Genomic DNA, 16,251 nt, shown 5'->3' with positions numbered 1-16,251 from the left:
TAAAGTGATTTGCAAAAGAAGCGAACGTGAAATGAGAAATAAGCTTTTTCAAACAATTGGCTCAGGTCTGGAATGCAGTGCCTGGACATATTGTGAAGACAGGCTCAACTGAAGCATTCAAAAGGGCATTGAATGATTATTTGGATAGAAATGGTATGCAGGGATATAGAGAAAAGGCAGGAAAGCGTCTCTTCCTTGCCCGTAATTATAAACCCCAGGATATGATATGATTTAGCACCTGTTCTCTCCACCTGTCCTACCATTTCCAGTGTTCTGTGGCCATGTACGCCGAGGACCCTGTCCTCTGACATACACGTTAGAGTTGCAGCCCTTCACGTATTTATTATATATTTTATGTTTTGCCATGAGTCAATTACACAAACTTTTGTCTAATTGCAGTGGCAAGATGTGCACTGTTTGCGTTTTGCTTCTTCTTGAGTACAATGATCATTCTTTTAGAAGTTACCAAACAACTTGTCCAACCTCAGATTGGTTGGATTCCTTTCAAGCTAGTCTGAATGCCTCATGTCACCCTCTGTATTGTCAATGTCTCTGACTCCATGGTGGGTTCCTTGGCTGAGTGCTTCAAGAAGGGTTGACATAATTTGGTTAACCTTGTTATCAAATCCCAGGCCACTAATCTCACAGTGGCCTGTTCAGAGTCATACTCAGTAGCCTTAGACTGCCTTTCTGCTCTTCTGCTTTATGGCTTGTTCCCTACCTCTCTCCATTCTAATAGGAGGTCAGATAGCTCAGTTAGCTGGTCAGCTGGTTTATGATGCATGCTAATGGCATTAGTGAGCTTACCATGAAGACCTATCCTTCCCAATCTCTCCCTTCACCTGTGGCATGGTGACCCACATGTTATACCACCATCAGCCATTGCTTTCTAATGAGAGAGCAGTCTTATGGTGTGGTAGGTTTATGGTGACTTTACCTTGACAATTCCAAAACTATGAAATATGAATTAGTTTTTATTGTCACATGTACTCACTCGCATGACTACAGAGAAAAGTTTACAAGTGGCCACTTACAACATAATCTTAGGTACAAATGTACCTAGGCACAGAATCTTGGTACAAAGCAGAAAAATAAATAAAGCAAGTTAATAAGTTAAACATTACAGTCCTGCTTACTGAAGCATAGAAAAACAAAGAAACACAGATCACAGTTGAACATCACAGTCCGAAAGCGCCTGGCGATGCTGGGCTTGTACTCCTCAAGGGCTTGACCACTCAGTTACCACTGACTCAGGCAGAGTGCTCCTGATTTGATTTGATTTATTATTGTCACATGTACTCAAATACAGTGAAAAATTTTGTTTTGCATGCTAACCAGATAAATAATACTTTACATAAATACATCAGGGTCACAGAACAGAATGCAGAGTATAGTGTCCCAGCTACAGGGAAAGTGCAGAGAGAGATCAACTCTCATGTATGAGAGGTCTGCTCATTAGCCTGATAACAGCAGGGAAGAAGCCATTCTTAAATCTGTTGGTGTGTGTTTTCAAACTTTCAGACCCAAAGGCAATGCTCAGTTCCTTCATTTTGTTGACACTGAGGGAGAAATTGTTGACTGTACACCAGGCCACTAAGCTTCTATTTCCTTGTACTCTGTCTCATCATTGCTCCAGATCTAACCACTGCGGTGATGTCATCAGGAAATTTGTAAATGGAATTAGAGCTGAATTTGGCCACACAGTCTGAGTGTGTAAGGGATAGAGTAAGGGGCAGTTGTTGTGGAGGAGATGTTGTTGCTTATTGTGATCTATGGGTCAGGAAGTCGAGGATCCAGTTGCAGAGGGTAGATCAGAGGGCTAGGTCTTGGAGTTTGGAGATGAGTTTTGTCCGAATTATGGTATTGATGGCAGACTAAAGTCAATAAATAGGGATCTGATGTAGGTGTCCTTGTTATCCAGATGTTCTAAGGGTGAGCCTAGGGTCAGGGAGACGACATCCACTATGGACCCATTGTGATGGTAGTGAATTGTAGTGGATCAGAGCATTCTGGGACACTGGAGTCGATGTCAGCCGATCTAAACTGTCCTGTTAGGTAATGGACTCTCAGGATTTACCTTGTTAAGTATACTTGAAGATTTTATTCCTTTCACTTCTCATGTTCATCTTCCGAATTTATTCTACTCAATGCAATTGAATAACATTTTCCTGAGCTGTTGCCTTGTTTGGTACAAGCACCTAACAAGTGAATCTCATTTATTATTCAACAATAATACCATGAAAATGTGTAACTCTAGGCTTTTAATGGTAGAGGTTGTATGATTAGATTTTCACAACTTGCTCTCAGCCACTCAGTCATATGGGATCTCCCACTGTTTTAAAAAGCAAGGAAGTTATCCTCAATATCCTGGACAACATTTATTTGTCAAACAACATTGCAGAAAAAAAGATTGCTGTTTGTGGGGTCTTGCTGTGCACAAGTTAATTTCTGTAATTGCTACATCACAAGACTTTCAAAGTACTTAACTGCCTGTAAAATAGTTTGGTATATTTTGAGGTTGTGAACGATGCAAATGAAAGTGCAAATACCCCATCTTTTTCAAATGAACAGCACATTTGAGAGATTCATATTGAGTGGGAGAGGCATAATGGTGATCACACATTGGAAACAGACTGTTGTGGAAAACTAGAATGATGCAATAGGATGTTATTCTGAGGTTAGGGTAACACAGGAAAATGGACGCCAGAGAGATTAATTGCATCCTGGGAACTGTGAACGTTACTCATGGTTATATCAGGCTCTTTGTTATCATGGACACACTGAGTAGGAAATAAATTTACTCCTGGTTCTGTGGAGAAGTTTAAAACATTGCTATTTTGCAAAGTTCTATTTTGATTGGACATTTTTAAAAAATAGATATTTAACATTTTTGCTCTCTTTAAATCCACATAATGTCCTTATTTCAACTTACCAACATCAGACATTTCAGGAACAGTGGCCATATACAATTCCTTTGAAAACTTTGGTTCGTTATCATTAATATCATGGATCTTGATAATAAATTCAGATTCTGGTTCCACAGGCCTCCCAGTCCGTCTTTCAATAGCTTGGGCACGCAACGTGTAAAAAGATTTCTCCTCGCGGTCCATTTTCTTTAGAGCGTGAATGTCTCCAGTGTTCTCATCAATGGTGAATACTGTTCCAGCTCCATCACCTGACAAAATGTATTTAAGAGTGCCATCTCCTTTATCAACATCAGAGTGAAGCTAGAAATGTCAAAAAGAGAGAACAGGAGTTAGGTACGTATGAAAAAGATGTTTATTTTACTGGTGGGTAAGTACTTGACAGTTGATCCATTCGTGTAGTAAAAAACTTCTTACAAAATATTAGCGGGTCACAAATACTGTACATCATTCTGTTCTGATGAAGGAACATCTCTACCCAAAATGTTTCTCTCCTTAGCTGATGCCAGACCTGCTCAGTATTTCCAGCACATATTTAATTTTATATACCGTGAAATTCTTGTTACAAATTATGACAGTCTCAAACAGCCCATTTGGCACAATGATTCGTACCAGTGATTAAACTCCCTACAAATCTCTTCTCACCTCTGTCTATCTATATCTATCAGAATATTCCTGCATTAGGCTCTCCCTCATGTGCCTGTCCAGTTGCCCCTTCTGCTGTCAAAAACATTTCAGTCTGCTTACTGGATTTCCAACTGAAAGAACATTTCAGATTTAAATTCTGACAGCATCTATACAATTTTCAAAGCAAACTTTCATTGAATTAAACACTACCTACTTGAGGATGTACACAGGTATACTGGTCCAGAGGAGGGTCACTAGATTGATTCCAGAGATGGGGGGGTTTGCATTATGAAGAAAGATTGAGCAGTTTAGGCTGGTATTCTCTGGAGTTTAGAAGAGTGAGAGCGATCTAATTGAGGTACATAAGATGCTAAATGGGATTTAAAAAGTAAATGTAAATTATGGGGACTGGGCAGGAAAATGGATTTGAGGTCAAGACAACATCAGCCATTAAATGGTGGAACAGGCTCAAGGGGTTGAATTGCCTATTCTTAGAATTATAGAATCCCTATGGCGTGGAAGCAGGTCATTTGCCTATCAAGTCCACTCCGACTCTCTGAAGAGCATCTAACTCAGACTCCCTGTCAACTCTGTATTTCCCACACCTAATCCACCTAGCCTGCGCACCTTTGGACTGTGGGAGGAAACTGGAACGCCCAGAGGAAACCCACACAGACACGGGGAGAATGTGCAAACTCCACGCAGACAGTCACCAGAGGCTGGAATTGAATCTTGGTCCCCGATGCTGTGAGGCAGTAGAGCTAGCCAATAAGCCATTGTACTACCCTATGTTGTTATGTTCTTATTATCATAGGTCATTCAGCCAATTGTGATTATGTTATCTCTTCAGAAAGATGTGTCCGATTGGTCCCATTCCCTCTTTCTCCTTTGGATCTGCCCAGCTTTTTTTCTCAGGTATTTATCTAATCCCCTTCAGAATATTATTATTGGTTTTGCTTCCAGTACTGTTTCAGCCAGTGTATTCCAGATCACGTCACTAGATTCACTTAAGAAACACCTCACCTCATCTGTAGTTTTTGAAATGTTAATTCTATTTTCTCTTTACAGACTGCCAGACCTGTTGGGTTTCTCCTGCAATTTCTGTTTTTTGTTTGTTGTTTTTATTCAATTCCCACACTGTCTGAAATTACCACAAAACATTCCCTGTCTCAACCTTTCCCCTCACCTGAGCCTCAGTGACCTTCAGGTTAAACCAACACTAGTTATCTCTCTCCAACGAGCGAGCAGTCCTATGGTCTGCTAAGGCTATGGCAGCTTCAATAAGTAGGTGGATTCAGAAAATCAGGTTGGTATCCGATCTCAAGGAAAGGAATGTCAATGAGATGGCTTTTGGAGCAGCTTGTGGTAGATCCCACTCGGAAACAGGCAATTCTTGATTGGGTGATGTGTAATAAGGCAAACATGATTAGACAGCTTTTAAGATAAAGGGGGGCAGTGATCATAATATGATAGAATTCACCTTCCAGCTTGAGAAGGGGAAGCTGAAGTCAGATGTAATGGTATTCCAATTGAGTGAAGGTGGCTACAAAGACATGAGGGAGGAGCTGATAGAGTTGATTGGAAGGGGACCCTAATGGGGAAGACAGTGGAGCAGGAATGGCAGGAGTTTCTTGGGGTAATTTGGAAGGTACAGCAGAAATTCATCCCGAGGAAAAAGAAACACATTTAGGGGAGGAAAAGGCAACCAAGGATGACAAGGGAAGTCAGGGGCAGCATAAAAGCAACAGCTAAAGCATTCAGTGTGGTGAAGATTAGTGGGAAGCCAGAGAACCGACAAATCTTTAAAAGCTAGCAGAAGACAATTAAGTTTCTTGTGTAATTTGTAGCTCGGATTATGGATGCTGTGGGTGGTTTGCTCACCAAGCCGGCTCATTGGTTTACAGACGTTTCATTACTTTGCTGGGTGCACTAACGATGTTACCCAGCAGAGTAATAAAACGTATGCAAATTAATGAACCAGCCTGGTTAGCCAATCAACAACAGCAGAGACCAACTTAAAAACAATAAGGAGGCAAAGATAAAATATGAGAGTAAACTAGCCAGTAATGTAAGAGAAGATTACCAAAGGTTTTTTTTTGGTTTTATAAAAGGTACGACAGAGGCAGGAGTGGGCTTCAGGCACCTGGAAAATGAGGCTGGAGAAAAGCATGAGGGACATGAATACGGTGAATAGCCAAAGCTTTTTCTGAGGGTGGGGCTGTCCAAAACTAGGCGGCATTGGTTTAAGGTGAGAGTGGAATGATTTACAGGACCTGAGGGATAATTTTTTCACGCAGAGGGTGGTGCATGTATGGAATGAGCTGCCAGAGGAAGTGGTGAAGTCTGGTACAATTACAATATTTAAAAGGCATCTGGATAGGTATATGAGTAGGAAGGGTTTAGAGTGCTATGGGCCAAATGCTAGCAAAGGGGAATGAGTCAGATTGGGATGTCTGGTTGGCGCTGACAAATTGGGGTCTGTTTCCATGCTGTATGGCTCTGATGTGCTGCAAGTGGGGGAGGAACTGAACATGGAAGACACCAGCAGCAAACCAGCACTTCAAGAGAGTCAGGGGTAGAACTGTGTAAAGTCGCCATCACTAAAGAGAAGATGCTGGGGAGCTGAAAGGTCTGCAGGTGGATATATCACCTGGAACAGATGGACTACATCCCAGGGTCCTGAAAGAGAAAGCTGAAGAGACTGTAGAAGCATTGGTGGAGATCTTTCAGGAATCGCTGGAGTCAAGGAGGGCCCCAGAGGAATGGAAAATGGTCAATGTATTGCCCTGTTTAAGAAAGGAGAGTAGCAAAAGGCAGGAAATTATAGACCAGTTAGCCTGACCTCAGTCTTTGGTAAGAATTTAAGAGTCCAGTATTGAGGATGAGATTGTGGAGTACTTGGAAATGCATCTAAAATAGGGGTGAGTTAGCATAGCTTCATCAAGGGGAGGTCATACCTGGCAAAATCTGTCGAATTCTTTGAGGACGTAAAGAACAAGGTAGATAAAGGAGACACAATGGAAATACTCTACTTAGATTTCCAAATGCTCTTTGACAAGGTGCTGCAAAGGAGGCTGCTAAATAAGGTAAGAGCCCTTGGTGATTGGGGCAAGGCACTGGCATGGGTACAGGATTGGCTGACTGGCAGAAGGCAGAGAGTAGGGATAAAGGGTTTTTTTCAGGATGGTAGCCGGTGACTAAGGGAGTTCCGTAGGGGTCTGTGTTGGGAACACAACTATTCACATCACACATTAAAAATTTGTTCGAATAAATTAAGGGCATTGTTGCTAAGTTTGCAGATGTCATAAAGATAGGTAGAAGGGCATGCAGTGTTGCGGAAGCAGGAAAGCTGCAGAAAGCCTTAGATAGGTTGGGAGAGTGGGCAAAGAAGTGGCAGGCAGAATACAACGTGGGAAAGTTGAGGTTATGTAATTTGGTAGGAAGAAGAGATGCATAGCCTATCTTTAAACATGGAAAGGTTTAGAAAATCTGAAGCACAAAGGGACTTGGAAGTCCTGGTTCAGGATTCTCTTAAGGTTAACATGCAGGTTCAGTTGGCAGTGAGGAAGGCAAATGCAATGTTAACATTCATTTCAAGATAGCTAGAATATAGGAGCAGCGATGTAGTGGTGAGGCTATATAAGGCTCTGGTCAGATCATATTTGGAATATTGTGAGCAGTTTTGGGCCCCATATCTGAGGAAGGGTACACTGGCAATGGAGGGTTCCAGATGCGGTTCACAAGAATGACCCCAGCGATAAAGTGATTGTCTTTTGAGGAGTGATTGAAGACTCAGTGTCTGTACACGATTGAGTTTAGAAAGTTGGGGACAGTGGGGATTCTCGTGAAAGCTTACAGAATATTCAGGGGCCTGGATAGGGCAGACAAGTGGATAGAGTAGGAAAGACTAGGGCTCAAAGGCTAAATAAGGAGTGAGGGGATGGCCTTTTACAACTGAGATGAGGAGGAATTTCTGCAGCCAGAAGGTGGTGACTTTGTGGAACACATTGCTGCAGAGGGCTATTGAGGCCAAGTCAATGAGGGCATTTAGGAAAAAGATAAGTTGGTTCTTTATTGATAAGGCAATCAAGAGTCACAGGGAGAAGGCCAGAGAATGATGTTGAGAAACATATTAGACATGATCAAATGGCAGAGCAGACTCAGTGGGTCGAATGGCTTAATTCTGCTGCTGTATCCAGTGGGCTTTACCCTTATATATTTCATTCATTAAGTTAAAAGATACTAATTAGATATTCAATGCAGAGAGAAAAAAGGCTCCCTGCTTGAAAGTGGTCAAATAGTAAACTTGACCAGGGTGGCTCAGTGGTTAGCAACACCAGAGCTGCATTCATCAAAGCAGGAAATCACATTGCAAAACAGTATTCACTTGGGGGCATCCCATATTAACATCAAAATAACTTCAGTGCCTAATAACACCAAAACTAATGTTCTACACAACCTTTTGTCAAGCCTCAACTGGACGATTCTCTTCTGCACTGCTCTGGAGTGTTTCACATTAACCACCTGAAACATCTTGGGCTTGTGTCGAACCAGGGAAAGCCTGGACAAGCAGACTTACACTCAGCACTGGAAACAAAAACAAAGAGTGCTAGAGAAACTCAGCAGATCTGGCAGCATCTGTGAAGAGAGAAACAGTTAACATTTTGAGTCCTTCAAGTCCAATGTGACTCTTCCTTAGAACTTGGCAGTAAAAACTGTTTATTCATTGCCCAAGCACATGAACAATCCTTGTATTCAGTGGAAAGAGAGAGAGAGACAGGGAGAGAGAGAGATGGTTTTCCAGTCGAATCCAGTGTACAGGATAAGAAAATTAGAATTATAACCAATCACCTGGTTTGATTTTTCTTGACTGATACAACTCTATTTTTAGATGTGGGCATCTCTGGCTGGTCCAGCATTTATTGCCTATCCCTAGTTGCCCTTGAGAATGTGGGCTGCCTTCTTGAACCACTGTAGTCCATGTGCTGAAGGTAGTTCCTATAGTGTCGTTAGGGAGGCAATTCCAGGATTTTGAGCCAGTGACAATAAAGGGACAGTAATATATTTCCAGGTCAGAGTGGAGAGGGGTTTGGAGGGGAACCTGCATGTGGTAGTGTTCCTACGTATCTGCTGCTCTTGTCCTTCCAGATGGAATGGGGTATGGGTTTGGAAGGTGCTATCTTAGGATCTTTTGTGAGTTTTTGCAGTGTCTACTTGTAGATGGTACCCACTGCTGCTACTGAGCATGAAGGAAGTGGATGTTTGTGCATGTATGTGGATGTGATGACAAACAAGCAGATTGCTTTGTCCTGGATAGTGTCAAGCTTTTTGAGTGTTGTTGGAGCTGCACTCATCCAGGCAAATGGGGAGTATTCCATCACACTCCTGACTTGTGCCTTGCAGCTGGTGGACAGGCTTTGGGGAGTCAGGAGATTAATTACTTGCTTCATCATTTCTAGATTCTGACCTGGTTTTGTTACCATAGGTCCAGATCAGTTTCTGGCCAATCGTAGCCTTCAGGATAAAGATAATGGGTGAATCAGTGGTAGAGATGAAATTGGATGTAAAGTTGGTCAGTGTTCATGGGCTAAGCTGCCATGAAAATCAGGTTTCCATGCTACTGTTCTCAGAGGTTGTCGTTTGGATTGAGCTGTCTCCACTCGAGATTTGCTGCCTTACCATATAGTGAGTACTGCCTGGCTCTTGAGGAATCCCAATAAACTCTTTTATTTACAGATTATTAAACATGACACTCTGTGATACAGCTGTCTAACACAAGTTATTCCATCTTCCCTTCTCACAGTATCGATCGTATGGGGTTGCTAATGTCAGCATTGTTTACCTTACACATCATCATGACATTAATGTGCATGACTTTATGACCCATATTGAGGCTTGTTTAAAAGCAAATAGTTTCATCCTACCAAACCTTTAGGTATCATTATAATATTGCATTTCAGAACCAATAGGGAATTCTCTCCTTCTGTGCCCTGCATTCATTCTACAATGTTCAGAGGCTTTGAAGCCTTATTTCTGTGATTTATGTGAAGGGAAGACCTTGTTTCACTGAGTTAGGAATGTAAAATGTGCTCCCCAGCATTAAAGGGCATTGTTCCTGAAGTGACTATATTTTCTTCGGAAGAAACATTTCCCACAATTTGGAACAAAAGCAGAAAATGCTGGAAAAGCCCATCAGGTCTAGCAGCATCTGTGGAGAGAAAGCAGTTAACATTTTGGGTTCAGTGACCTTTCTTCAGAACGTTTCTTTTTTTCCTTACAATATGATTCTGGCCTCCTTTTCCACTGCATGGGAAAACATTGGTAGCATGCACATACACATACAAACTCAGCCGGCAATTTTTACCAGCGTGAACTCTACTTTCACAGCTTGCCGTTGTGAATTTGAATTACTGCGGTGTGCTTTTGTACGATATGCCTGGCAATGCTTAGCTTGCCAGGATCTTGGTTAGATTTCAGGGAACTGGGAAAGAAACTGAATAATCTTGCATGACCCAATGAAAATGCTATCAGAAAATTTCAAGGATTTTCTCAAATCCAGTTAATGCAACTTGGAAAGAGAGGAGAATTGACAAATTGGAAAATGTGATAGGACAGTTGTAGGCAACAATTTACACTTTAGTTCGAACCTCATGCAGTGAAAAGCCAGAACTTGAAAAAAGATGATTAAGCATTTCCAAGAATAGTGCTCATTAAGATTCCAATACAAAGAAGGTTGCAGTGGAATATTTCTCTGATAAAGGTCATTACAGAAATGATGGCTGTTAACACTAAATGGGAACTAGCTGAAAAAATAATCTGTGTGGGTGGGTTTCAAAACGCAGGGCTTGCTGAGGAGAATAGGGTTCGAATTAATCCATTTGATAGTTTTTCGACAGGGCTGTTGAATATATGAAAGTGAACAATTGCTGTCATTCTAAAATCCAACAGATGGAAATGTTCACTTTGGCAGGTTTTTTGGATGAGATTTTGCACATGCCATTTAGTGCAGGAGAATGGAACCTGTGCAGGACTGGAACAAGATGAATAAAGTTCCCTTTATTGTTACTGCACAAATACCCTTAACTGTAGCTTAAATCTCAACCTCAGTGCAGATTCCTTGGTGCATTGACGTGAACGTCGTACCCTTCCCCATGTAACTCCTTAAAATCAAATTCATGATTTGCAACAACTTGCATCACACTTTACTGCTTTGGGTTCATGTTGGTTTGAAAATGGGTTTAAGCAACTCAGGTTGCATTCAGCACACTCCAGAAAAGTAAGTTTGTTTCTAATGTGGCTCAGCAGGCTGAGTCGTAAGGCTGGAGGTTCAAGTCCTGCTCAGGTGTTTGAGTTTTGGGAATCACTTCAATGTACTTCTGATGAAGTCAGACACAGTCTTTCAGATACAAATTTAAGCTTATTCCCTGCCTGCCCTTTCCTGTGGATAGAAAAGATCCCATGACTGCTATTTTGGAAAGAAGCAGCAAAATTGGTCTTGAAGTCCCAGTTCAGGCCAGATTGAAATCAATGGACAAAAAGAAAAAGAACTCTCTTTGTCTTGCAGTCCATGAAATTCCTTTATTTTTTGTTATTCATTCATGGGATGTTGGTGTCACTGGCTAGCCAATCTTTATTGCCCATCCCATCACTGCCCTTGAGAAGATGGTGATGTGCTTCCTTACAGGTAGACACATAATGCCATTAGGTAGGGAGCTCCAGCATTTTGACCCAGCGACTGTGAAGGAGCGGTGATATATTTCTAAGTTAGGATGGTGAATGGTTTGGAGGGGAACTTGCAAGTGGTCTGCCCTAGTCTTTCTACGTGGGGATGGTTGTGGGCTTGGAAATTTTTTCACCCAGAGAATGCTGGGAATCTGGAGCTCACTGATTGTAAGATTGGTAGAGGCAGAAATCTTCATAACACATAAAAATGTCTAAATGAGCACATATGATGCTAAGGCAGACAAGTCAATGGGACAAGAGCTGGAAAATGGGATTAGAATAGTTGGATGCTTAATTTTGATGGCACTGGTATGACGCGCTGAAGGGCCCTTTTCTGTAGCTCACTAAGGTTCAGTCAGTGGAGCCTTGGAGAGCTGCCACAGTACATCATGTGGATGGTGCTGTGTGTCAATAGCAATGGAAGTGTATGTTGAAGGTGATGGATGGCATGCCAATCAAGTGGGCTGCTTTGTTCTGGATGGTTTTGATATGCTCATATCATTTCTAATCTCACATCTAATAGGTGATTCCAAACCCCAAATCCATTCTTGCAAAGATGTCCAACTCTGAACATGGAACAAAACACAATGTATACACTTTAGCTGCTTGGAATATTTTTCAGGGAAATTCAGATCAAAGGTCATCCCTACAGTGTGGAAACAGGCTAATCAACCCAAGAAGTCCACACTGACCCTCAGACCCATCCCCCTAATCTACAAATCCCTGGACACTACGGGTAATTTAGCATGGCCAATCCACCTACCCTGCACATCTTTGGACTATGGGAGGAAGCCAGAGCTCCTGGAGGAAACCCACGCAGACATGGGGAGAATGTGCAAACTCCAAGTTTCCTGAGGGTGGAATTGAACCTGAGTCCCTGGTGCTGTGAAGCAGCAGTGCTAACCACTGAGTCACCGTGCCACCCAAATTATTGCTGTCCATTTCTTTCAGGGAAGAACTGTGGAATCTATAGGGAATAAGTCGATATTAGGCATGCTATTACAGAGAACATCAGAAAAAAATCTGAAATCAGGTCTCTTTTTTGACTCAATTCAGTGTAATTATGGGCAGTTAAGCCACTTGTGACCAGAAGTTTTAGATGCTGTCAAAGAATTAATGACTTTCTATCTCCTTTCCACAGTTTTCGTTACTATTCAAAGCTGATAACTTTGAAACACTACTCTGTAAAAGGAATAATCTGCCTCAATAGATTGATTTAACTTCATTAAATCTAATAAAGAATCATGTATTTAGCTGACAATTCCACTTCTCTGAAATGTCATAATTCTTGATTGATCAGGCTTTTAAAACTCAACTGGAGTCTTTCTCATCTGAAGAGCAGAATTAGCCTAAATTGTTTCTATCTATATTCACCATCCATCAGACATCAACAGAGCTCAGATTCAAAAGGAAAGTGCCAGATGTTCTTTGTTAAAAACTGCATTTTGTTTGCTCGCTCTTGCATTGTGAATAAATTGAAAATTAGCTCGTAGGAATGGGAATTGTTTTTAACTTTCATTCGAAACCAACTGCACTGATGGGAGATGGATGTTCTGAGAACCCAGAAACATTAAACTAATTGCACCAATTGTACAGAGCCGAGCTCAGTACTGTAAATATAGGAAAAGGCCAACAAGAAAACTTGCTGCGGCCTCCCAATGCAAGGAGTTATTGGTAAAACCCATCTCATAGAGACCTGTAATACATACACCTGGAACATCAGCATGGCTTTCTCAGCGAGTACTGGCGGGGGGGGGGGGGGGGGGGGGAGGGGGGGGGAGGGGGGTGCGCGGGGGAAGACATTTGTCTTCATTTCTTTTTGCACTGGTTATTAGTCTGAGACAATTAAGATGTATTTCATAACAGAGGTGCTAAATAAATTAGACAAATTCATCATAAAATGCAAAGTGAGTCATAGAGAAGGAAAGGGATAATGAACTCACAGTCACAGATTAAAAGTAAATCTATTGGAAAAATACTAAAAGGAATACAGAAACTAGGAACAGGAGTAAGTCATTCAGTCCTACGAGCCTGCTGAACCACTGAATGAGATTATGGTTGAGTTTCCATCTCAGTACCATTTTCCTACTTTCACCCCATTCTCTTAATGTCTTTATAATCAAAACATTTATCTCTTTCTTGAATATTTCCAGTGACTTGGACTCCACAGCCGCCTTTGATTGTGAATTTCATGGGTTCAACACCCTTTGAGTGAATGATATTTTTCTTCAACTCAATCCCAATGGTCTGTCTTTCCACATCCCTGAGACTATGTCCTCAGTCAGAGCCAGGGCCAACACTGTCCCTGCACTGTGCCAGTCCAGTTCTGTTAGGATGTTAAATATTTCAGTCAGCTCCTCTATCATCTTCCTCAACTCTAGAGAATACAGGCTTGAAATGTGGCACTGAAATGCGGCAAGGAGATCTAATAAAAAAAGCCATTAAAATACAAAATAACCACAAACAGAATTACACTGAAGAAGCTAAATAGATCCAAGAAGTATTATTGGTGGCGATTGTATAATATGCTCAGGTTAATGGGGCATGTTTGATTTAAAGTGTGAATATTTCTGTGTTTTTTTAAATGGGATTTGGGTAATACTTGAAAGGCTGGCACCATTGAACTGAGTGATGTCCTGGGGTATTTCAGAGGGCAGTTAGCAGTGAATCACATTGCTGTGGGTCTAGAGTCAGATGTTGACCAGATCAAGTACGGACATCAATGGATCAGATGGGCTTTGACAACAATTGATGATAGTTCCATGACATATCAGCTGTACGAATTGAATTTAAATTCCACCAGATGACAAGATCAGTGACTGACCACCACAGCATCTAATCATCCAGGAAATGTTGATTGTTGGGGAATCAATTTTCTGTGTCAAATACTAAATAAAAACTGAAAAACTGCAGATGCTGTAAATCAGATGCAAAAACAGAAGTTGCTGGAAAAGCTCAGCAGGTCTGGCAGCATTTGTGAAGAGAAATCAGAGTTAACATTTTAGGCCAACCCAACCTGAAACATTAACTCTGATTTCCGTCCACCGATGTTACCAGACCTGCTCAGCTTTTCCAGTAATATGCTGTTTCTCTGGGTGGCAGCAAGAAAATGCATTAAAGAAAACCATTTATTTCTCAAAGAAAGAAGTGAAACAAAAAATGTGAATCCTTGTTGTGCTTACTCTAGTCACAGGAGAGAATACCTAAACACATGCCTGCTTTCAAAATCAAGAACATCCTCTCAAGTAAAAGCGGGAAATGTTGGAAATAACAAATAGGTCTTACAGCATCTGTAGAGAAAGAAATATAATTGATCTTACAAGTTGACTTTACACCAGAATGGGAGCATTTTCAGCATCTTTAGATCTTACTCCCTATTTCCAACATTCTCAGTGCTTTTGCTCACTTAATTTTAAAGGTTTATTCTGGTCAATATCTAATACTTAAAATAGCTAATACTTAAAACTTAAAATAGCAACAAAGGTCAAATTATTGTATATATTCATATATTGATAGATGACCAGGGATAACATTGTCTTTTTTAGTGTGATATATAATATTACCTTGATCATTATACTGTGTCAATGATTGAATGTCAAATATCTGTCAAAGTGAGGAGGAGTTTTCATAAATGTAATGAATTCCTTAAAAGGATATAATGATATCTCAGTGTTGGAGATACCTTTAACAGTTTCATAAACACAGCTCTCATTACATTTTCTGTGTATGTACAATTCTCCTGCTGAACGACATCATTAAACAGCTTAAGAGCATTTATTTTATTCACTCGTGGGATATAGATATCACTGTCTGGGCCAGCATTTATTGCCTGTCCCTTGCTGCCCTTGAGAAGGTGGTGGTGAGCTGCCTTCCTGAACCACTGCAGTCCACGTGCTGTAGGTAGACCCACAGTGCCATTAGGGAAGCAGTTTTGGCCCAGCAACACTGAAGGAGTAGTGATAAGTTTCCAAGTCAGATTGGTGAGTGGCTTTGAGGGGAACTTGCAGGTGGTGGCGTTCTCATGTATCTGCTGCTCTTGTCCTTCTAGTTGGATGTGGCTCTGGGTTTGGAAGGTGTTGTCTTAGGATCTTTTGTGAGTTCCTGCAGTGTTTCATATAGATGGTACGCACTGTTACTGCTAAGTGTGGAGGGAGTGAATGTTTGTAGTTGCATGTAGCTGTGATGCCAATCAAGCAGAATGCTTTGCCCTGGATGGTTTTAAGTTTTTGAGTGTTGTTGGGGCTGCACCCATCCAGGTAAGTGGGGAGTATTCCATCACACTCCTGACTTGTGCCTCGTGGATGGTAAACAGGCTTTGGGGAGTCAGGAGGTGAGTTGCTCACCGCACGGCTCCTGAACTCTTACCTATTCTTGTAGCTATTGGGTTTACTGTTACACAGATCATCTGAAAAGTGCATATTAGAAAATGCTCACTAATCAAGAGGGCGCAACTGAGGAAATATGAGGAACAAAAATTAAGAAAGCTGGGAAAGGGAGTGAATTGTAAAGAATGAAAAGGCATTTAAAATATAAAAAGAGAGACAGGCAAAGCCAGTTTATCTTGTTTTCGAACTGGACAAAAGCGTCAATACTATCCATGTCTCTTTGTGTGTAATACTCACGATTAAGCACATCATATTCCTCTGCTTGTAGAGTCATAGACAGTGATAGAGTCATACAGCATGGAAACAGAACTTTCAGTCCAACCAGTCCAAAGTGTCCATATTCCCAAACTGAACTTAACTCCCACCTCCCTGCACCTGGCCCATTTCTCTTGAAACATTTCTTATTCATGTGCTGATCCAAATGTCTTTTAAACTTTGTAACTATAACTGCATCCATCACTTTCTCTCGAGGTTCATTCCACACACAAAATACTCTCTGCGTAAACAAATTGCTTTTCACGTATTTTCTAGCTATTTCTCCTCTCACCTTAAAAAATGGCCCCTAGTCTTGAAATCCTCCACCTTAGGGAAAA

At 41.3% G+C, this 16,251-nt stretch overlaps 1 protein-coding gene across 8 annotated transcripts in view; it reads right to left on the bottom strand.

Annotated features, from left to right (window-relative positions):
• LOC125463699 (cadherin-6-like) overlaps positions 1-16,251 on the bottom strand; it is a 192,978-nt gene that overhangs the window by 94,949 nt on the left and 81,778 nt on the right. For all 8 annotated transcript variants that reach the window (XM_048555323.2, XM_048555297.2, XM_059651877.1 and 5 more), the window contains one exon: positions 2,933-3,227. In XM_048555323.2, the coding sequence (XP_048411280.2) occupies positions 2,933-3,227 (295 nt within the window). The remainder of the gene's footprint in view (positions 1-2,932; positions 3,228-16,251) is intronic.

This window comes from Stegostoma tigrinum, chromosome 2, assembly GCF_030684315.1.
Source record: "Stegostoma tigrinum isolate sSteTig4 chromosome 2, sSteTig4.hap1, whole genome shotgun sequence".
In the NCBI taxonomy this organism is placed as follows: Eukaryota; Metazoa; Chordata; class Chondrichthyes; order Orectolobiformes; family Stegostomatidae; genus Stegostoma; species Stegostoma tigrinum.
Note: the sequence above shows the minus strand (reverse complement) of the source record. Positions and strands in the feature narration are given on the sequence as shown.